We start from the raw sequence: 25,089 nt of genomic DNA on the forward strand, positions 1-25,089 counted from the left end.
TCTTCCAATTCACTGAGTCGATTTGATTGGTTAAAGGCTTTCTGCATTCCAACTGGATATTTTAAACCTTAAACTTTCAGTCTATTCCTCCAAGAAATATAAAAACCAAGCAGTCAGCCTGAGATGCTTCACAACTGATTGGAGAATCTCACCTCAAACTTGATGAAAGTGATCTGGGTAGACTGGGAGGCAGGACATATAGAGACCTATAAACAACTGAACACAAGCCGGGGCGATCAGCAGCATCTTGGGTCAAGCCTTGTCAGATTTTTCAAATGACCTTCTGTTGCAGTAGACTTAGAGATAATGCATAGAGAAATTCTTGACTCCAATTCATGATGAAAGAGACTGTCAATGGTGCTGGGTCTTCCTGTCTAACAATGGAGCAGAATCAGAGGAAGTTGCTGCTTTACTCAGAGGCAAAGAGATTTAGCCGAGGCTCTTTCCACCTACAGATAATACAGGAGTGAGGCCTTGAGGAATCACTTGTTTTGTTGACTATGAGAAATGTCAAGGAGTATGTCTTGTGTTGCTTCCCTGTCAAATGAAGAGCCATTGGATTGAACCAATGATGGGTTCAGGACTCCCAAAGCAAGATAACTTCCTGACATATCTAGCCATTTGTATCTATCCCCTTCTGGGCAATTGTGTCAAATACATCCAACAATCCAAAATAATTCCCTCACATGCTGCAAGGAAATACATAAGATTGCTCTCAAAGGGAAAATTGAAAGGACAGGGGTCTATTGATGTTACTCAAATAAGACTCATGTCATTCATAAAATGTAGTGTTTACCTAAAACAACAGTATCAAAAGAAATAGATTTGAAAGTATCCTGAAAGCATTGCTTCCTCTGAATATGTTGCTACTGATGATGATAAAAAGGAAGAGGAGAAGACTGGGAATATTGAGTTAATTGTAGGTTCCAAAAATCCCTGGCAAGTGCCTCTGCAACCTGAAGGTAGAGATGTTCTTTTATCCAGCAGACTCTGACACTACCAAAGATCTGGTTGTTGTAGTTTCTGAGCTTTTCAAGATATGGATCTGTTTTAACATTAAATAGATCAGAAGCTTCAAAGGAAGGTCTTGACTACAACTGTGGTATGACAGTGAGATTAAAAGATTTCAGTCAGGCATGATGGCACAGAGTCACTGCCATCCATACTATCCTTGCAAATTCATCCAGTTCATCATAGCATGCCCTCAAAAATACCTGGTTTTCAGTCAGTCTTTTTAGCTACCTTTGTTTGTATTTCCATCAGATGGCATAGAGAACTAATAACTTCTCCACATCAGATAATTAGGGTGGGGCAAAATTGTCTATCTTTTAATCTTATCATAGATATTTATTTAGTACCAATTGCTAGCTCTAGTTAGTATGAACTGAGATTGTTGAAGCCATTTGTCTCTTTTATAACCTCAGCTCCAAACAATCTGACTCATAAGGAGGCACCTGTGTGTATATGGTAACACTGCTTCACTAAGTGGTTTAGAATTGGACACTGTCTTACAAGTGGGAAATTGCAAAGGCAGTTGTCAAGTGAGAAGGATAAACTATTTTCTCTTGAGAAGGAATATTATCAAACATCAATATGTGTCTACAAAAGTTATACTGAAATTCCAGAGGTAAACTCCAAAGACAATGGTACAAAATTCAAGGCATTACCACTAACCTAATATCATAATTGGTAATATCATAATTGAAAACAACAATTCTCACAATGTGTAATGTGTTTTCTAAACATGCATAACTTTGGATCAGTAACAAATTCTTTCTAGCAATGTATCAATTATTAATTTGGAGTAATTCAAACAGCAGTTTCATCTACAATCAAGACTCTGAACATTGCCACAGGTTGTACATTCAACCATAGAAATAACATACTGCTGCAATATGAACAGTTAATTTTCTTTTGTCTTCTTTTATGTGATTCATAGTAGAATACTGAGGAACCAACTTTTTCATCCAGATTTCCCTTGATGATTTACCTAGGACACATGAGATATTTTTGAATATCCTAAACTGAAAAGATTATTATTCAAATAGAAGTACCCAGGTATGCCAAGCTCATTCTTTTTGGAGAGGGACAATTTCCAGTTTTGATTATGGTCTGGTGACCTGGGTATAAACTTAAAAGTTAATACAGTCCTCAGTACCTAGCAAATCTTCCATTGACGTCAATGGGAAATTTGCACAAAGATCAAAGTGGAATACGACTTTGAAAGAGTAACTAAGTGTTTTAGCTTTTTATCTCATTATTTGGTCAATACCCTATGGTCACATTCATTATCACTTCAAGGGACAATATGTGCCCCTTCAAGACCACCGCATTTCTGCCCCTATTTCTCTTCCTTCCCCATCCTTTCTCTTGTGTTTCTCCTCATTCCTTCTCTTCACTTTCTTCTCTGCAACATATTATAATTAGGGTTTCAACTTAACCCTCCAATGAGGTTATTTAGGGACGAGGGAGTCCAGACCTCTGAGTCATTATTTCAGGCTGTCTGGAGATTTGAGAAAACAAAGAGAAAATATACCAATTACAGCGTTGAAAGCTTTAAAAAGTTACCCGATATAGCCTTTCCAAATATTAATAATAATTAACATTTGAAATGTATTTCAACTCTGAAAAGTGACTAATTAAAATAACACCACAGCAGGGTCTCCCATAAGCCAGCATCCAACCCTAACCCTAACTCAGTTTCCTTACTCTTCCATTATCAAATAATCACCACAACTGGTGCACTGGAATTACACTCTTTTCCAATAGTCTGGATAATTAGCATAAATGAATATGTTATCTCAAAACCCTTATATTCCAGCCATCTTCTTCAGGGTCAACAGTCCCTTGTAAGGGCTTTTGCTCCTGTCCAAACAAAGGTAGGTTCAGTGAAGACTTTCCGTCTGGCTCGCCTGGAGTGCTTCTTTCCCCAGTGACTTCTGGATCCCTTCAGGCCTTTTCTGATCCCTAGTACCCTTGTGTGGGAGCTAAAGAGAGTCTGTGCTCCTCTCTAGTGAGGCATGCTTTCAGCTTTCCTCAGCAGTCTTGCTGCCCAGGTCCTCTGCACAGGAGCTAAAAAGCATCTCCTTGCTGTATGAAATCTCTCCCTGAACTCTCCTTGCTCACTAAACCCAGGCTGCTCTTTATGTCCTAGAAGGCTAGCTTCTGAATAACAAGTTACCCTACCATGTGACCGCAGGACTTACTCCCTTGACTTGGAGAAAGAGGCTCACTAGGCTGATCCTGACTGAGCCTCAAACCCCGTAAAAGATCAGCTCATTCTGTGACAGACAACTACCTATATCAGACTTCATCTCCTTTTTTGTATTCAGAGTAATTTATATTGATTTTAGAAACAAAAGTGATTTCTTTGCATGTTTGACTCTTGTGAGCCCTGCAGATCCAACATGGCTATAAGAGACTGAGCTGGACTGGATCATCAGCAGTATTGTGTATGAAATTCTACTCAGTTACACATGTACAATTGGACAGGTGTTACTGAAGGAGTGATTGGAAGTCAGTTGAGTTTTATATGGTTTGCAATACAGTACAGAGAGCACAATCTGAAGACGATAGGACTGCACAACAGTTATTGAGAACATAATTATGTCTGCAGAACATTTAGTATTCATGAACCTACACAAGGGAGAAGGAATGTAGCTTTACCATAAGATACCAGGTTAAGTTTGCAATAGCAGATTCCATCACACTCTGCAATATTTTTACTTGGGCCTTCTCTACACAGGAAAGTTTTTTCAATATCAGATAGGAATTTAAACTGATATAGCCATACTGGTATAATCTCCCATATGGACATACTCAATCCAATGTAAGTGTCTTTTTTCAGTTTAATTTATGTTGTTTGGGAACAGTTTAAGCTAAAGTGAAAACACCACTTTTATACTGGAATAAGAATGTGTACACGGGGGGTATAACAAAACTTGTATAATGATATTGGCATAATTGGTAAAACTTTCATGTAGATAAGCCCTTGTAAAGTAAGAACATTTAACATATCAGTTATTGAGAGAAAATAAACATAGAACTCTGCCAATATCACATTTCACAGTATACAGCATTTTCAGGCAGAACTGAGATCCAGAAGCTAAATTTACATTTTTTCATAAAAATAAGTTTATAGCCATCTTCCAAATGTGAACCAACCAATGCAGTGTTGTCTGACCAAGAATATGTCTACGATGGAGGTGGAAGATGTAATTTCCAGCTTGAATAGACATAATCTGTGATTCTATGAATCTGCACTGGCTCTGCTTGAGATAGCATTCTAAAAACAGAAGTGTAGCTGCAGCAGTTGAGTGGCAGGATGGGCTAGCTGCCCTGAATATGCACCTATCAACTTGTCTGGGTATGTACTCATGGCAGCTCGCCCCTCCTGCCACCTCTGTCACCACAGCTACACTCTATGTTTAGTGTGCTAGCTCGATCAGTGATACTGCGGGTATATCTGCTCAAACTGGGAATTACATCCCCAGCTCAAAGTGTAGCCATAAATGCTTAGGCTGAGCACAACTTGGAAAAATAGCTCTGTGAAGGGCAAAGACCTTGATTTATCTCAATAAGGTCTAACTTTAAATGTAATGATGGCAACTGAATTTTCAATACTGTTAACTCTTTCACGCCCAATTATGTTAGTTGTGCTTACCCCACAATCCCAAACTACTTCCCAAACCTTGTAAATTCCAAAAGCCTCAATTGTTTCTACTTAGCTGCTAAAATCATGAGCTTCCTTTCTGATTCTACAATATAGTTAAGAGCTTTCGGTATATTATTTTGCAGTGCACTGAAAATTAAACAATCAGAAGCAGCATCAAATACATTGTATTAATATCAAATTAAATAATATAGAGGCTACTACTGTATTAATTGATTAATTGTATTATTCATTTTCTTATTTAACACAATGTAAACCTTAATTTTAAAACATATATGAAGCTACCACAAAATCTCACATACATATGTCCTGGAGTGCTATAGCTATGCCCCACAATAGAGATGAATCTTGGTGCAAAATAGATGAGCCTGGGATATAATTCATCAGTCCATCCTATGTAAGGTGTTTGCTCATGTTGGTGGTACTACAACACATTCCTTCAGTAAAAACATTACTTTATGATAGGGGAGTGATGCCAGAGATGTCTAATATGCTCATGAAACAACAAAGGGAATGGTTTGTAACATTTTCAGTTTACCAATTTTTTTCTGTTCTCTGTCTAGTGAGTTTACATGAATACTGAATGACTTTGTCTCCTCCCTAAAAGGATGAGTCTAAAAACGGCAAGGTTAAACCTACATTACCAAAGCAACCTGTATCAGCAGTGTAAGCTCACCTTACATCAGGGCAGCATATCTATATTGGGAGTTGGCAATGACGGGGAAGATTTTCAAAGGCACAAATGGTAGTTAGACACTTTGAAAATCTCCCTAGGTGTAAGTACATTGACAAAATTATACCATTTCAAATTTACCACCTGAGACTGGAAAGCAGTTTAAAGAAAAAATTGAAACTTTTCACATACATAGTCTGGTCACCATAAAAAGGTTGCATTTAGCCAGACTATACGCTTACCTGAAAAGCTCCCCAGTCGCGGTGCTGTCATATCTCCACCATCATAGATTTCAAGAGAGTCCCAGTTATGTTCTGTGGCAAAACTTATGACCTGGATCTGTAAAACAATGCCATTCAGTATTTGTTTTTCAACCCAAATAATTATATTTAAATGAATGCTCTAAAAATAAAACAAACAAAAAACTTAAAAAAAAAAAACACAGACACAAGCAAAATAAAACAAAAAAGCCCTGGAAAAAATGTAAATAAAAACAAAACTAAAAGAAATTGATACTTATTCTCCTCTTTCTTTTATTTTGTATATTCATCTGCACTTGTGCAAAATTAGTGCAAAACAGCACACACATTGCAAAGATATAAATGAGTACACACGGTTCAAGAAAATGGAAAATCATGCTCCAATTATGGCCCCAGTCCTGCAATCAGATTAGCTACTGTAGACCTCTGCTTCTGTGCACTGCCCAGTTGACATCAATGAAGCGGTAAATGGGAGCAGGATCAACCTGCAGGATTGGGACCTATCTTTGCTATTCTACTTAGTTAAAAAAGAAAGCTGCTAGTGACTACTGAGGTTATATCCATTTTCTCTGCACAACAGAAAAAAAGAAAAAGAAAAATGAGATTAGAAACTATCCATTGGTAAAAAAAAATAATGAGGAGGAAAACAAAAACAAAAACCCCTAATTACTTTTTCCTGATTTGGCTGTGGGGGGAAGGGGATTGGGGAAGTGATTTAGTATTCCATGTTTGGCAGAATATAGACTTGCCTGAATACCTGATCCCTCAGTCACTATGATTTTCCACACACAATTTAAGCTGTTACCATAGGGTTCTGGATAACCGGGTGACAAGATAGTGCCCCTCCGTTCAGTGAAATTCCCATTGCATGGTACTGAAAGACAATATTTTCACAGATTATGTCAAAGCCAAAGACATTTAACTGGACAGAAAAGTAACATTAAATGTACAAATTGATCTAAAGGTTATAACTCTCTTTTTATTACAAGTACCTAGATTTTAAGTTTTGGTCTGCACTTTGGAATGCAGCTTTCAGTTAAATAAAATGTAATCAGGACACTTAAGTCTAAAGTAGCTTTAATGTTTGCCTTACCTGATAAATCACAGTGCAGCACATTAAATAATATATTTATCGATAGCCCAGCATTTCCTCAGATTTCAAGAAAAGATTATATAGAATAATGGGTCTGTAAAATCAACTCTGCTTAGACCATTAAAGATAATTATAATTTAAATATTTGATAGTTTATTCTACTCTCCATACAGGCACATAACTCCAGTTGATACCAATGAGATTTATGCACAAAAGACAAGCACCTACTAAATGTATAAATAAATCCAAAGTGCTAAACATTATTCCACTAAAGGTTCTTCTGGAAAATGAAGCAAATTAACTGCAACTAACAATGAAATTGATATTCACTGTACATTAGAATGCTAATCCTAAAGAGAGAGACAGCACGCTGTATATCAACAAACATCTGCTAAAAGGGTACCACAAAAATGGTATAATAAATTGGGATTATTATGATTTTCAGAAAATGAAGTTGTATTTTATACTTCCAACTTTAGAGGTAGCCACACAGATAATAAATATTCAGGAAAACATGCATCACGCTTGTTAATCTAATAGGTTATTATATGAAACACTATAACTGCTTACCAACCAGCTGGTACTCAATTACTTTTTATATGAAAAAATGCCCTTTTAAATTGAACATGACCAGTATTAATCAATGGAGAGTGAATATATGTGTTAAACACTATTTTCTGAAACATTTCTTAAATTCTGATTTGAAGACTTGTGTCCCTCAACAGATTACCAAAATGTAATTGCTTACCTATACAGCTTGGTACAGTGTCATTCCACTGAGCTAAAGCATTAGGCACAGACTGACATCGAATAGCTTTTGAACCTTGCAGCAGATAACCAGGGCTACATTCAAATCGAACAACAGAGCCTGCTGAAAATTCAGACCCAATTCTCCTGCCATATCTGGGTTCTGGAATAGAGCTGCATTGTGTATCACTGGTGCGTGGAACAGCTGCATGAACAGAAAAAAAGGTGCTATTACCCAAAATGCCAGTCATCAGCTGAGAAATAAACAGTATATCTAGATACTGGCATTTATAATATGGAATTTAACTTTACATAATACTTGTTGCACTCATGGTACCTTAAAGCCCTTTAAGAGTAAGTAGTTGGGTAAAGGCATTACAGTGACTATGTGGACAAACACAGCAGTAATTATATATTAGTTAGTTAACAGCTTGCCTGTTTTATTGTTTTATTTTTAAATTGGTGGGATACTGGAATTTACCTCTTCTACTTCAATTTTTTTAAAAAAAAAATATGGCTGAGATACATTATTTCTAACAAATAACTGAGCTCAACAAACTATAAAACTGATTTATAATGTAAGCATATTTTGAAAGTTTAAGTACAAAAATTTCAGGTATAAGAGGGAGTGTTATAAGTGTTCATTTCTACATAAATGCTATTTTTTGCTTGCTAGTTCACCACCATTACTACATAAACAAGTGTCTGCTTGAAGTTACTATTTATCTGGGAGTCTAGTGTTGTGTTGGTTAGCTGGAAATTATAACCTAGTCTCACAAGTGTAGTACTTCAGAGACCATTCTCCTTAGAATACTATTTTAATTTGATTTTTGTAGAAATAATCTTATAATTAATACATAATTATATGCAACAGAAACTGCCATTTCTAAACTAAGACAATATACAAAAATATATACAGGAAAAATAAATGATAGAAGTACCATTTGTGCCACCATAGTTATGTCTTGTATTGTAATAAAATAATTCTACTTAAATTATCCTTTCTGCTGATGAATATGAGTTAGACCAGTATGTGGCACTCACATTCATGGACTTTGTTTTATCATTACTGTTTCTTCAGCAGATCCACTAGAACTATCAGTTCCAAAAGCAAGACAGTAGACCTGGGTATCAAACTAGGTCTCATGAAATAACAGAGTAAGTACTCCTGGGCCACCAATTTCCACTGGAACCTCATACTAACAAACATATGGGATGGCAAAAATAATTTTAAAACAGTAAAGGTAATCAAGGTTGAGGGCTAGATTTTGATTTTGGCAGAGCAAGATGTGTCAGCTGTGCCACACTAGTAGCCTTCCCAGGAGGTGTCATGACTCAGAGACATCTATTAGCCATGATTACTCCATTTTCTCCTATTTCCAATTCCAAGTTTATGAATTTACTGCTGGCCTACAGCAGCAGCAAATCACTATACCCCTCTGTCTCACCCCATGCTCACACCCAGGCTCATCGACCATGGCCAGTGAGTAGAAGGATGTATGGAGCCAAGAGCGCATTCATACATACCTGGATCAGAGATCCAGGTAGCCTTTGAAGGGACAGGGAGAGTCTTACCTCCTCTTACTCCCTTACACAGGCTTACACCCTGAATCAGAATCTAGCCCTCAGTTATTAAAGTAAAAAGGTTAAACTTTAAAAAAAAAAAAAAAAAACATGTTAAGGTATAGAGATGCAGTGTCAGAGTACCCAAATAGCCTTAACTCTGCCTTAGAATAACACCATGCAATAACCATCTGATCATGGTTTTTAGTATTTGTGGTCCCTATTTAGATTAAACTGAATTTTTGAAGACTTATTTGATTTTTTTCTCCCCTCCCTGCCCTCCCTCCCCCCTTCATGTTGTCACTAAAAGAAACCTTACCATGAAGAATAACAAGAAAAAATGAATATTAATTCTAACAAAAATATTTAAATATCTATCGTACAATATTTCAGTGAGTTTTATCTATATGAGAAATTTGAAAACTCTGCATTATTTCATTACTGAGATCAAGAAGAACCAAAAAAAAAAAAAAAAAAAGGCATGAGACCAGCTAAGTTTCTTAAAGGACCTTTTTGAAATATAATGTTAACTCCTCAATTAATTAAAGTGTGTACTTTGAGCCAGCACAAGAACATATTAAAATCCTGTATGGTGGCTTGCTCCTCATTCTGCATATCAGAGGAAGAAGGATCTATGCTGTCACAGACTGAGCCACATAAAATGTTTTCTGCTGAAATTTCTAACTTTATGTCAAAGCAGGGAAGCAAGCACAGGACAGTGACAAAAAAATCAGACTAGACCATTCCCAATCTTTTTATATATGATTGTTCCCAACTGCAGATTTCAGCAGGCTTAACCCTAATATTCTAGAAGGCCAACAGTAGGATCAATAGATTAGGCATTCATTCAGGCCAATATTATATACAATTATTCTGTGAAATATAGGGAAATGTAGCTATCAGAGAAAAGGAAATGAAGAAGAGATAGATGAGACATGGAGAAAAATAAGTTTTTCAGAAAGTGGTACTGCAAAAACCATTAAACCTGAATTCAAAGCCACAAACCTCATCTGTTGCTTGTTAGGACCAGAATTTGAAATATTGCAGGCTATAACCTTCTCTTCCTCCAGCCCTCCTTCTAGCTTTTGCCTATAACGCAAGCTAGACTTCTCAGACTGTATTACAGAGAAATTCTATTCTCTATAGTAATTATTTTCCATCTTTTAGTAAATGCTTCACACTGCTGTGAAACAAAATTGAAATCAGCCCAGTGGAAAAGTGAACAGGGAATAAGGTCAGCCTGGAATAGAGAGTGATAAATAAAATGACTGACTTTCCAGGTCAGATTAGTGTGTTCATTCAGAGTGTGGATGCTACAGTGTCTCCACTGTATTTATAATGTTCGCAAGCAGGCAGCGCTGGAAATGCATTCACATATTTCAGAGAGAGAGGGGAAAAAAACAAAATTGAGGTAACCTTTATTAAATGTAATTAAATGCCTCAAATATGTTGCACTAGCAACATTTGTACTAACTTGAGATCCTAATGTATCCATTTATCAAAAGGTACACAAAACCAGAATCACGATTCTCCTGAGATAACTCAAGTATGATTGATTCATTTTGTGATGCTGAGGGTAGCATTTCCTATTTCTCAAAATCAGTTCTGTTCAGTTACTACTACTACTAATTCTGCAGTTCAGTATAATAGATCGAAATGAAGCACAGCATAAGGTATTCCTAGAGACATAGTCTTCTGCAGTAAAATATATGCATATGCGTAATCAAATGAAAGCTTTGTGTTCATTTTAAATTCTTTGAAAGGCAACTTGTCACAGACTACAAATAATTAGACACAGAAGATATTTGGGAAAGCGCACACACGAAAAAGATTCGCAAAAAGAAAAGGAGTACTTGTGGCACCTTAGAGACTAACCAATTTATTTGAGCATGAGCTTTCATGAGCTACAGCTCACTTAGCTCATGCTCAAATAAATTGGTTAGTCTCTAAGGTGCCACAAGTACTCCTTTTCTTTTTGCGAATACAGACTAACACGGCTGTTACTCTGAAACGAAAAAGATTGAAAGCTGCAAATCAGATGGGGATAGATGATATGAAGAAATCAACGTAAAATCAAAGAGCAATTCTCTCCTTCTTTAAAATTATATAGATTTCCCCCCTCCCTTTTTTCCCCTTTTGTGCATGGTAAACTTCTATTTTAATGACTTCTTTTAATTTATAGAAGTGAAAGACTGACAGCACTAGCTGCATCCAGACTATTGTGTGCAAGCATGGTGAAATGAAATATTTCTACACATAAAAGGAATCATTCTGCCTGCACACCTCTGATTTTTAGCAGTCCTACTAACTCCAGCTTCTAAAATACTCCTGAGGTGAACTGGTCTCTTACAGCAAATCGCTGTATACCAAGCTATAACAGTGTTTTGATGTAGAAAAAAAAAGATCAATATATTCAATAAGAATTAAACTGTGCTCATAATGCTTATTTTGCTTATGACCAACCCTACGTTTGAATCCAAGTCATTAGAGGTGAAAATCAACGTATTGGCAACATTAACATAATATGGGGAATTTCATAAATTTTGACTTTTCACTGACTCATTACCAAACCTTACCTCACACCTCTCTACACCAGGGGTCCCCAAACTTGGTTCATGACTTATTCAGGATAAGCCCCTAGCGGGCCACCAGATGCTTTGTTTACCTGAACGTCCACAGGTACGGCTGCTCACAGTTCCCAGTAGTCGCGGTTCACTGTTCCTGGCCAATGGGAGCTGCGGGAAGCAGCTCAGGCTGGGCCACCGCTTCCTGCAGCTCCCATTGGCCAGGAACGGTGAACTGTGGCCACTGGGAGATGCGAGCAGCCATACCTGCAGACCAAGTTTGGGAACCCCTGCTCTACACTATTGTTATGAGATGGGTTAAAATCTCATTGAAAATGATGTGTGAACAAGCCCTTCCTTTAAGAAAGTTGTAAGAGACAGTAAAGGGGCTACACCTAAAACAAAACACAATGGAGTCTGCCCATCACGTGTGTAGAGGGTTCCACTAGACATTGTTCTGACCAGGGAAATGTGTTTATCTGAGGGTGTGGCAAAAATCTAACTTGAGGGGGAACAGACAAAAAAATGGAAAGAAAGCAAGCCAAGCACCAGCCTGTAAGCACAGTGTGATCCTCGAGAAGTCTAAAGGAACGTTCTAAGTCTACTGCTGCCTAAGGAGGTCTGGGGCTGTAGGGAAAGAACATATCCCCAGTTTTTGGTGTCTCCTTCATTTGGAGAGCCAGACTTTGCACATTCCTTATAAATAAACAAGACTGCATCAAAGAAAAGACCAGACTCCATCACCACTTTCTACTCCCAAATGGCCTATCCCCAGGGCTCCAGACTTTGACAACTACTCAGGTAAAAAAAGAGCTACATTACAGTTTTATCTGTAACTAAACAGGGATTTTTGTGATACTAAAGCCACATGGTATATTTCCTGTGGCATTATTGCATACAAGCAGAAGATAGAAGTTTTCAGAATGAAATAGTGATACTCTATAAGAAACCTGACAACTTAGTTTTGGATTGATTTTTATTAAATTTCAGTTTAGAAAAATATTTTTAATATTGCAACTCCAAGTGCATTTCCAGTGCCTATTTCTGATTAAGAGATGGCAAAATGTCACTAAGTGGTCTGTTTTCATTTGTTCCCAAAGGATATACAGGTTTTAACACAAGTCTGTAATCTGCCTCCTCCTATCTTCAGCAATACAGAGGTCTAGACCTGGTGTACACTAGAAAATTAGATTATCAATACTATGTTACTTAGGGGTTTAAAATATCCACACCCCTGAATGGTATTGTTAAGATGACCTAAGTTCCCGTGTAGACGGTGTTAGGTTGATGGAAGAATTCTAGCATCAATCTAGTTACCACCTCCTGGGGAGATGGATTACCTACACCAACAGAACACCTCCTGTTGGCATAGCAGCTGTAGCATTTTAAGCATACAAGCCCCGGGAAACACAGAGTTCCAGTCCAAATATAAGACATCTCTGACAATCTTTGCTCACCACTGAACTTCTAACAGTTATAAGATAACAAGCACTAAGTATTTGATCCTCGTGTTCATAGTCAGGAAAAATTCCAGCTAGTTTTAATGGAAATGTCACTTAATTGAGGGTAACAGGATTGTATTTTAAATGCGGGAGCTAAAGAGTGATAGATGTGAGGCATAGCCAAATTTCTGATTTGTACTTGTCTAGTACAATGGCTCTATACAACTACTGAATACAAAATAAACACAGAAATAATACTCAAGTCTACTTGTCAGGCAATACAAATATGAGGTTAATTGTAGTTGCATCCAATTTGTGGATTATCATGCTTACCATTTACACATAAAGATGATAGCACCACCAAACACACAACAGAGAGAGAGAGAGAAAGAGAGAACATCTCTGACTTGTTAAAAATAACCAGCTGCTGAGCAGTTTTTCAACAACATATTTATTCAACACTACAGAGGTGCCACAATAGACCGGACCCTCAGTTAGGTCAATGGAGTTTAAACCAGTTTAAACCAACTGAAAATCTGTCCCATTATGTCCATGAACAGTCTATTCCACACTGTATATCAAAATTATTCCAGCTAAAAGAATCCTATAAACATCTTGTGATCTAATAAACATTCCAATCCAGTCATGTAGATGAGATTGGCACCATTGCGTCCGCCAACATTCTATCAAGGGGATGAACTAAAAACCAACAGATTTACCTTGGTAGACAAAATGGAAACCTCTGGCAGATGCCCCACTCTTTGCACTGAACCGCATCAATATCTGATTGGATGAAGCCAAAGGTAATGTCTCTCCTACAAATGAAGAAGGGAAAGAAAAGGAAGAGAGAGAATGGAAAAAAAGTTAAATAAAGACTGGAAAGATGAAAGAATTTTAGATTTTAATAAAATATCCTGTTAAAAAAACCTGACAGATAATAGTACAATTTTCTTCTTTTTTTCCTTCCATGTTTTAGTATAAAAAATTCTGCTAATCATATTTAACAACATTAACTTTGCCATTGGAAGTATACAGAAATAATCATCAAACAGAAACATTTTGTGATGTACAATTATATTGTGTATAAACTTTCTGATATTTACTGCAGCTGTTGGGATTAGAGCTGTAATAAATTGCTTGCCTAGGAGTCTGTTACCCTTTTGGGCCAGTGTCATTTGAAGAGTTTTTGCCAGAGTTTATCTGTGACTGACAGCTTTAGCTTGCATTCCAAAATGCATTAAACAATTAAAAGCCTTTCAAAAGAACCCCAAGGTCTCTCTCTAAAAAAATGGAATATACAATTTTAAAACAAAACAAAAAACTAAAATGAGAGAAAATAGGTTCTTGACTCTCTTTTTGCAGTGAATCTTTCTCTGTCTCTGTGAAATATTTAACATATCACATGAGTAACATTATATTATTAACAGGTTTTAGAGGGGTAGCCGTGTTAGTCTGTATCAACAAAAACAATGAGGAGTCCTTGTGGCACCTTGGAGACTAAGAAATTTAGCTCATGCCCAAATAAATGTGTTAGTCTCTAAGGTGCCACAAGGACTCCTAGTTGTTTTTATTATATTATTAAATAGATCTTCTAAAAGCAATTCAATTTAAAATAATGTTAGCTCATCACTTGGCATGTTCTGTATGTACTCTCCTCAAGACAAGCTTTGCAAACCTGGAAGGCAAATTTAAGAAGTCATGAAGAAACTTAAAATATTTACTCGGTTTTTTTCTCATTTGCTAAATGCATATCAAAATTCAGATTTCCAACTTCCTATTTGATATGCATATTTGTGTATTTGATTTTGTATTTCTGCACTTTTGACATGCACAGTTTACCACTCTTGATTATGACAATGGTGTGCTTCCTGTTTAGCAGCATAACTCTAGAGAAACTACTGAAATGAATGGAGAGGTGCTGATTTACTCTGGTTTAAATGAGCTGACTCAATAGGTCTGATGCTTCTCTCATTCACATCAACTACACACTGTTGTAACTCTAATGACTTCAATGGAGATCTTCCAGATATACACCAGTGCAAATGCCATATGAACCTGGCACATTAAATCTGTTCTGAAGATGTCATGGAACAATAAGGAAAAACTGCACATTTTTTGCCCTTCAATCATTTTCTAAAGGCTTGTGGGGAAATATAGATGTTGGTCTTCATTTTGTGTATATATGTATGATACAGCAAAATGTGATGTTTAGATAATATTCTCTCTTTTATCTTGACAATTAAAAATCAAACAATATTTTGTTGTTAAACTACTGTAAACAATGTTAAAATGAATTCTGGAACTTTTTCCTTTGCAACCTACATGGAATGGATTTACCAAAGGAAAAAGATAGTCTTCATTTTTCAAACATTAAAACATTAATTTTCTTTAAATTATAAAACAGATACATAATATTTTTTCTAATAAGTAGTAAACAATAAAGTAAGCCACATGTTCAAGACTGAAGAGAATGGAAAACGGTGTGTTGTAAAAATCCCAAACTCATATTTGTAAAGTTCAATGTATATGCCTCTGTGAGGCCAGATTTTCAATATTAGCTGCATGCAACTGCAAACATATTTTTGTGCATGTTTCATTTTAGGTGTACAAATATATAACACAGACATGCAAATCAGGGACAAAATCCTGATCCCACTGAAGTCAATGGAAGATTTGTCTTCAATGAGGCCAGGATTTCACTCCTGATACCTGCCTGCATACCTGACCAACTGTTAACTGGACATGTAAATGCAGAAATAATTGATTTTGTACACACATAAATAATTTGTGTGCATAAATTAGACACTCAGAATTTATGTGTGCAATGCAGAGATTCATACTTTAAGACCAGAAGAAACCATTTGATAGATCATCTAGTCTGACCTCATTCATAATACACACTAGAATTTAATCCAGTGACACCTGCATTGCACCCAATAACCTGTGTTTGTCTAAACCAAATCTTCCAAAAAAAAAAAAAAAATCCAGTCTTAATATGAAGACATCAAGAGATGGAGAATCCACCACTTCCCTTGACAGTTTGTTCCAACACCTAATCCCCTTCACAATTACTTAACTTTTAAAAGCAGACCCACAATGTGCAGAAGTCCATGCTTTCTGTATTAAGTCACATAAGTGGTTTATATTTATTTTTGCTTTCTCTTTACCTGAGTGAGATCCAGAAAGTGAACTAAGAAGTCTAGCCTGAGGGTGTTCTCCATCAAATAACTCTGCCACATCATTCAGAGCAGTCTGGAAATAGGCAAATTGCCCAAACACAACTGGAAAATAATAAGAGAAAATAAAATGAAACGTACAGTATATTTTTGTTTATACTCTTTATTAAATGATTCCTCGCTGGGTTCTTGTAAGACTTCATGCAGGGAGTGCATCTTAATTTACTTTCTGTTCTGATAAAAGAGATCAACAGATACTCATCGTATAGCCATTAGCTAATTTCATTTATTTAGTGATTAACAGGAATGCACACCCTAAATTTGATTTTCTATATTTTTGTATTTTTAAATTAAAAAATTAAATTATCCTTTCCCCAAAGGCAAGCTGTCATCATGCTGAAAAATTAGGGACTGAGTTTTGCAACTACCATTTGAATACTATAGTATTCTGCGGGGCCTAGGGCAAATTGTCCCACTTGCCTCCTCCCCCCTTGGCCCGCCCTGGGGACAGGCTTACTGAACACAGGTTACACAATCAAAGACAGAGGGGTGTTGACACAGATCGCTGTTTAGGAGAAAACATGATGGAGTCAAAAGGTTAGATTTGGAAGGGCACATTATTAAATTATTATTACTATGTGTGATACACCTTCCCTAAGATCTCAACCTGCCATTCTGTAATTGCTTCTGTTAGTAGCTCTTCCAAATTTCTTAGTGGTAAAGCTGCTGAATCCTTACAGCAAAGATTTTGTGGCATATAGTATGTACTAAATATACTAAACTGCTCTAAATCCAGTTCATTGAAGGGCTAATTTTTCAAGCCACACTTGATAAGTAAGAAGTAAAGTAGCAGTCATCTATCTTCTTCCCTGTTATCTGTGCCCACAGTAGTGGGACTGGCTTTACTGAAGGCCATACCTGAAAACGTCCTAACACCAATCACACATGCTTTAGAGATACTGTACAATTATTTTGACACACTGCAAGAATCAGATAATTTAGTTGTTGATTATTTTATAAACTTTTTTGGAGATCTCTCTTAGATAAAGTTTTGGCTTTTGTATTATATTTATATTATGTATTGTTTTTTCTTACCTACTGATTTACTGTGTATACATGAACCCTGGATGAATGATTATGCCATGATGGTGAATGATGTAATCAATGAAAGAGTTCATGATGTTCTTGAATAACAGACATAGACCATTCTTAGATGGATTCTGTTGATGACCCTGGGGCACATGGGATGGTGAAAACCCTTGAATCTATTATGGATCAAAAGTATGTATGTTCTCGCTAAACAACTTGCAATACTGCAAAAAGTTGTCCCTTCTTGTTGCACGAGAAATAAAGTTTCATTTTTTCTTAGAACTATTTCTAAACAGTAAATAAAATCAACCTTAGAACAAAGGAGTTAGTGAACCATAAATCAGTAAAACCAAACTCTTACCAAATTCCTTAGGTACAGTTATAGAATAGTGACAAGTCTGCCCAGCAGTATAATTATGTGGATAATTTGGTGATAAAACCACCCCATCTGATCCAGTGTACTGGCCTCCACAAGGAGCTGAAACAGAACAGAAACAAAAGCATCATCCCTTAATTCCATCTGCTACTGTCTATGGTGTTCCAGCATGAAACTGCAAAATTCAGTAACTGTAAAGTGACATTTGTGGTAATTTTGTTTTTTTCTATGGCACCAGATACAATAGTCTTTGTTAGGAAACAATATTTATCAAAGCATCTATTAAATTATATTAGCGTTTTACACAATTACATTAATTGTACAATTCTGTGGAAATAAATTATTACATTGGGAGAAAATATAAAAACAAAACTGAAAAGCTTGTTTTCAAAATTTAATCTAACTAAAATCTCAGCAAAGACTTGCTACTTATTATTTAGATTGCATCAGCACCTATAGTGTGCAAGATGCTTTCCAAACATAGATTAAAGAGGCTATAGTCAAAAATTGTTTTGCTATTTTTCATCAACGCTAAATAAAAAAAAAAATTATTTACAGAAATTCTTTAAAGTTACAGAAATTAAATTTGGCCTAGAAAAGTGAATATAAGGATCCATTAGTGTACCAGGCCAGAGATACTGTAAAAACCCAGGGCCAAATCCTGCTTTCAGTTAACCTGTGCAAGTGGGCTGCCATAGTTATATTGACAGGAGAAAATAGTAACAAGACGACAGAAAAGGAGAGAGTATGTAATTCTGGACAAATGGCCAACACATACAGAAAGTGGATATTATCAGACTGATACATTTTTCCTTATTTTTGTATGCAACTGCAGAAGTATCCTCTGCCCAACACAAACACTACCCTCTTTCCTAGCTCCTCAGTCAAATAATCAAATGAAAAAACTGTTCAGATATCTTAGACTTAAACATCAAACCTCCTAAATGTATATAAAATGCAAAATACATTTACAACAATTATTTTATCTTCTCAATAGCACAGTGATAAAAGCATTTCATTTTAATAGTATATAAGTTAGATAGTCAGTATATTGCTATTTATGACATTTAACAAATACTACAATATGGAGATTTTGCAAGGATTAAAAGGTCACCATGACATTGGAATTTTGCCACTCTAATTTCAAAGGACCAGTAATAGCCAGAAACTCATCAATTACATTTTCTTTGAAGGATTTATTTAAATTAAAGGGTCTGACATTAGATCCAAAATAGTCACATTGTTTTGATTCCTAAGGTTGGTAGGGCTCCTGGCAGCAGTGCATAATGTGAACAAAATATTTTTTACTCTGTGGAACTAAGCAATTCAAGAATATTTGTGTTTGTTGTTTATAATTCCTTCTGCACAACAGATGACCTTTTAACAATGCTGCAGCTCTTAGTTTTTGAGTACTGAGTGATTGTTTTCAGTATCCAGAGACCCTCAAAAGGCATTTTATATGAAAAGATAAACTTCTTGGCATGTAAACCTTGAAAATGTCCTTTAAACAAAACACCACACTTTTTCTTAGGAACATGACTACTGACCCGGAAGGCTATGGGCATGCACAGCCACTGCGACCACAACAGCAATTGGGTGCCTTAAGAAATGTTTGTTCCAATATTGCAAACTCTGCAGACTATTACTCCAAAATCTCTTTTTATGTGACTATATATTTGTGCTGTTCACAGATTTTTTAAAGTTTACTAATCTTACATCCCAGGCACCAGTAATGGGACCTTTTGCCTCCAGCTGCCTACTGTATAACAGATAGTTCAAATCACATAACTATCAGCTATGCTGAAATGACATTCCTATAATATTGTACGTATGGAGGAGGCAGAGAAATGTGAATCACAGTGCTCAACAAGAGACATGTGGGATTGACCAGTACAAAGCGGCTGTCCTTTAATCTGTTGAAAAGGAGGAGATGGAAATAATGGATGAATACAGAGTGGGGGAAAACTGGCTTGGCAGCAGCACTGCTGAGAAGGGCCTGGGAGTTGTGCTGGATCCAACCTCAACATGAGTTAGCAATGCAATGCTGATGCAAAAAAATCAAATACAATTTTAGGTTGCATTAACAGAGGCATAGCATTCAAGTCACGGGAGGTAATAGTACTGCTCTACTCAGCACTGGTTAAGCCTCAGCTGGAGTACTGTGTCCAGTTTTGGTCACCAATATATAGAAAGGATGTACAGAAACTGGAAAGGATCCAGAGGCGAGTGACAAAGATGATCCAAGGGATGGAATGCAAGCCATACGAGCGAAGAGTGCCTCAGGAGGTTGTAGAAACTCCTTCACTAGAGGTTTTCAAATGGAGGCTGAAGAGCCATCTTTCCTGGACGATTTAGATACAACAAATCTCCCATCTTGGCAGGAGGGGCAGATTAGATGACCCTTGTGGTCCCTATTAATCCTAAAAGGCTGCTGAAGGAAATTTTTTTTGTTAAAGTTTATCTGTCTGAAAAGGGGACTGGGTTAGGAAAAGACAATCTGTAAAAGCCTAAATTTCAATACAGTATTTATATATAGGACAGTGGTTTTCAACCTTTTTCCATTTGCAGACCCCCAAAATCTTTCAAATGGAGGTGCAGACCCCTTTGGAAATTCAACTTGTTTTCTGCGGTCCACTAACATAGAAGTTTTAGACTGAAAACTTGCTGAACAGAATTCAACTATAAATGTTGCATGTGCTCGGCGTGGCATTTGATGCCGCAAGAGAAAAGGTGCTAAACTGTGAGCTTCTATGGTAACAACATTTCCAGGTTTTGACCTATAGGTGGGAGGATTCACATACTTTTGATTGATCAGAAAAATGAAATGCCTTTTCTGGGATCTGAAACTGTATTTTCACTGTCACCTTTCACAGGCCACTTAGACATCATCTACAGACCCCCAGGAGTCTGAAGACCACAGGTTGAAAATCACTGATTTAGGCAAAACAGTAACATGTCAAAGATTAGGAGCAGAAAAAGTTATTCTCAATAGATAAATTTCAAACTTTTAGTAAAGGAAGTCAGTCCTCTAAGGTAGAAAGGAAAAAGTCTTGTCTAGTCAATAGCAAAAAGTAACAACCTTTAGTATTTCAAAAAGAAAGATTAGTTCAACTATAGACCACTTGACTCTCAGAAAGTACTTGCAAGAAAGGCATGTAGAAATTATTTTGTTCAAAGGTTCTTAAAAATCTAAGCAAAGAAGGCAAACCGCACCTACCTGATCTGTGTATCAAAACATGCAATGACTCAGGCAATGTTATATTTTATCTGGTTTTTTGCAACATAATCCATATTATATATAATTATCATAGTGAAGGATGGCAAGGACAGAACAGTAATTAACCATATTAAGTTAGAGAATACATTTGAAATGATACTACTCTTTTTTGAAGATGCTTATCCTGAACGAAACTAAAGATGTTGAGAGTATGACAAAATGTGTGTACATCTGAATGTAGAGACAAAATTTAGCTGGAGATCCACTGAATGTTTTAACTACTGTGACAAAAGATGGCGAAGTAAGACTTGAATTCAGACATCAAACTTTTAAACTCCTTTTGGCTTTCAAAAAGGATGGATAAAAATAGATTTAAAAAAAAATAGACTTTTTATTTAAATCTGTTTTTAGATCATTCAATATGGGTTTATTATTTTAAATAAACCAATTTGAAATTATTGCAACCTATATTAAATTCTAAGAGTTTTATTATCTATTAAAGTCATTTAAATTAAATTAAAATAATATTAAAGAATACATATTTGCTGCTGAAGTTTTAAAGAAAGTCAGACCACTGAACTGGTGGAAGTAACTGTTTAAATACCTGTAACCATAGTTTGTTGTAGTGATAAAACCAATTTTTGACCATAGTAGTCTCTTTTGCAGGTGCAAAGAAAATATTTTCTTCATTTCAGTTTATTCAACTAGTTCACCATGAGTAGTTCTCTGAAAGTTAAGAGACCAACTGGGAATTGAAAATGCAGAAAAGCTGGGTTTTTAAAATTTTTATTATTTCCAATTTATGCATTAAAAACTAGGTGCAAAAGTAGCTACTAGTTCTGAAATCTTGATGGGAAATGGTGACCAGAAACAATCAGTTCTGTTTAATAAGTCAGTTTTAAATGAAAAATATGTTTTGATAAACTTTTTGATACATTTTTTCTTATGTATCCAGCACATTTAAGGTGGTTTTATGTAACTAAAAAAGCCTAAAGAAAACAAAACACAACACCAAACAAATTTTAAATGCTGTTACTTTTTCATATTTATTTAATTTGAATTTCCATTCAAATAGAGCTTGATTCAAATCACAAGTAAAAAAAAAAAAATCTAATAAGTAAGAAATCCTTCAACAATTTCCAACATAATAAAAACTGTAAAAATTAAGAACCTGAATAAGTGCAAGTTAACCTATATAACTGCTTAAATAAATGGGTATAGATATAGCGTATCCTCCTGGTGAGCAAAAGGAAGCCCCAATTTTAGTGTGAAAGCTATATTTAGGTGTAAATCAACATGTTTTAATTCTTAAACCAATTAATGAGACTCAGCTTTTCTATAGGAAAATACAAAAAGTAGAAATACAAACCATTTGTATTTGTAGAAATACAAATAAACTCAATTATTTAAATCAAGATTTCATGCTTGCTAATTTAAATCATAATTAAAATCAGTGATTTCAACCAATCCACCCTACTTTCGGAGAGCTAAAGAAGCTCCTTAGCATAATCACAGTGGAAATATGCTCTTCAATCTATTTTTAAGGCAATCAATGTAAGTGCCATTATTCTATCCCCTTTTGGTCCACTCAGATCCCTGAGTATATGGCAATCTTGTCATTATTGCAATATCTATTTTAAATCAAACTGATATGAAAAAGATGTGGGGAGAAATTAGTGTGGTTGAGCTCACATCAGCAGCTTTTGGAACCCAAATATCCCAGGCAAAATTTTACAGACATAAAAAACAACTGAAAGGAAAGCATGAAAGGTATTTCCTTTTAGGGAAAGTATATCCAGTACTGACTTTCAAGCACTTCTCCCATATTTCCACTTCCAATCTTTCTGCTTTCCTTCACTTCATCTTTCCAGCACGCACCAGAAAAATAGATTTTCTTAAAAGTTTTTAAAAATTCCAATTTTATTTACAGGTTACGTACGGAAAATTTGGGGCACATAAAAAACAGAGGTTCAGTGTCTGCTTTAAATGTAAAACAGAACGAGGCCTTAATTATGGCATTGCAAAGGCTTTTCCATAATAACACCTTAGAAACACATAGACATACATATAATATGATGTATACTGTATTATTGGAGAAACAGTGTCTGGCCATTTAATTAAAGTACTAAATCATAAATGAAGATGAAAAAGAAGATGGATTGAGGCTATGTATGCAACCTGAACTTAACCATTTGCGTAGTGCTGGGTGCTTTTTTCCTGTGAGTGTAACATTCTCTCTCTTTCTCTCTCTCTCTTTCTCCCTCACACACACACACAGAGTTTCATCAGCACAACAATCCAGGTATAATAGCATCCCTATGTCATTAATGTAATAATTGATAAAATATTATGCCGTTTTAAATGGAGGGAAATATAAGTTTCAGGCCTCTACTTTTCACACCTAAAATGAAGGTCTAAGATTACAAAACCATCTCTGTGTTTTCACAAAGATTACTATCAAAATAGACTAAGAGGCGCACCACACATCTAGGTCATTGCTAATATAACCACCAAGCGATAAATACGAACAAACAAAAAAATCTTACAGGAGCCCATTTTTTCAGAATAATTGAATCACTCAACTCTTTCTTCAAAATAACTAATGTACATATTATTGTTTCATGAACGCTTCACATTCAAGAAGATATCAGTGCACTATTTACACTTGGTTCACATTTTCAAGATTTCCTCCATGAGAGGCCAGACACTTATTTAAAAAATTAAATCTTAGATTCTGCTAAATTTGAACTTGTCATGCAAATTACAAAAATATATCAAACAAGCTGGCTAGGGTTTGCAAGCCATGTGTTTGATACCACTCTGCTTGGCGCTAATGAATATACTGTGTAAAAATGAACAGCTTTGTAGTGTATGGATATACATATATCACAAAAAACAAAGTAACAGGAGGTATGTCATGGAGTATGACAGAGAGAGACTGGAGAGGACAGGAACTCTTACAACTGTGAAGTGCAGCAGATATTTAAAGCTGGACAAGTGTCAGTTTAAGATGAGAGCTAGTAAGGGTAGAGGTGGGAGAGCAGTGGAAGATAACATTAATGTAACATTCTTTACAGAATTCAGAACTTGGATTATAGGTCCTACAAATTCCCAGATACATAATCTGTAGGCTTGCAGGTTTGTCTTACTGGACAAATTTATTATATCATGTCATGAAAATATGTTATTGCATTGGAATGTGATGAGAGGCCAGAATACACTCTGGATTGCTTTGGGGTCTCCTGTCACTCTTGATTGCCGGAGACTATTTACCCCATACAAGTTAGAAGGATTACAGAAAAGGTGGGCTGATTGGTAAGAGTAGCATACTCATTTCAACCCACATTTCGGATTCATTCCTGACTGTCAAGTTTCCTGCAGCCACCTGTGAAACATTTAAAGTTCTGGGTTTCTTTTAAAACACCGTCCAAAGCAAGCACTTTAAAACTAAGACAGGTATTTTAAAGCTTCAAGGACAGAAGGAATGGACCTAAGTTGAGGACTGTGGTCTAATGAATCCTGCGAATCACTGAAAATAATGTAATTTGTTGTGCAAGTCTGTGATGCTAATTAAGTACATTCATTCATGTTTAATTTATTTGTATGGTAATATTTGAAAAGGAAAATGGTGGGGGAATCAAACACATATATGTGCATAACAGTTAAAAACAGACATTAGGTCTTTTCTGATATGATATAGTACAAAGTAGTCATTTTTATAGCTCTTTATTTACTTAATAGCCCTTAATGAAGCCATTAAAGACTTATCTTCTAAACATATAATTATTGAAATTATTATTTAATCCACAGTCTACAATGAACAGTCTACTTAGGACATGTTTTATTTGCTGATCACTGAATTGATAAATCATGATATGGTCTATATGGGATATTTTTTCAGAAGCCAAAGTACATATAGGTTCATATTATAGATTCATCATGCTACAAAATGTTATTAAAATCCTATTTTTATTTTGTAAAGTACAAAAGCACATTTTGGGGTTTAGTATTCAAACCACTCCAGAACTATTGAATTGATTTGTTTTCAACTAGGTATACAAGTGACATTCTGGACCGTCACAGGAGCTGACATTTTCAACTTTTAAAAATGGAAGATTGTTAATTCACCCATAAAACTTTCTCAAAGTTGAAGGTTATAATGGACATTATTATATAATTTTAACTATAGTGGTATGTATTGTGCCAGTATGATATTT

General features: G+C 35.7%; 1 protein-coding gene across 1 annotated transcript in view; it reads right to left on the minus strand.

The window, feature by feature from the left end:
* Nucleotides 1-25,089, minus strand: part of CSMD1 (CUB and Sushi multiple domains 1) — a 1,692,034-nt gene that overhangs the window by 290,073 nt on the left and 1,376,872 nt on the right. The window contains exons 31-36 of the mRNA XM_077812120.1: nt 17,641-17,757; nt 16,182-16,295; nt 13,734-13,829; nt 7,447-7,650; nt 6,355-6,479; nt 5,588-5,684 (exon numbers count right to left, since the gene is read on the minus strand). Of these exons, the coding sequence (XP_077668246.1) occupies nt 5,588-5,684; nt 6,355-6,479; nt 7,447-7,650; nt 13,734-13,829; nt 16,182-16,295; nt 17,641-17,757 (753 nt within the window). The remainder of the gene's footprint in view (nt 1-5,587; nt 5,685-6,354; nt 6,480-7,446; nt 7,651-13,733; nt 13,830-16,181; nt 16,296-17,640; nt 17,758-25,089) is intronic.

Source organism: Eretmochelys imbricata, chromosome 3 (genome assembly GCF_965152235.1).
Source record: "Eretmochelys imbricata isolate rEreImb1 chromosome 3, rEreImb1.hap1, whole genome shotgun sequence".
Taxonomy (NCBI): Eukaryota; Metazoa; Chordata; order Testudines; family Cheloniidae; genus Eretmochelys; species Eretmochelys imbricata.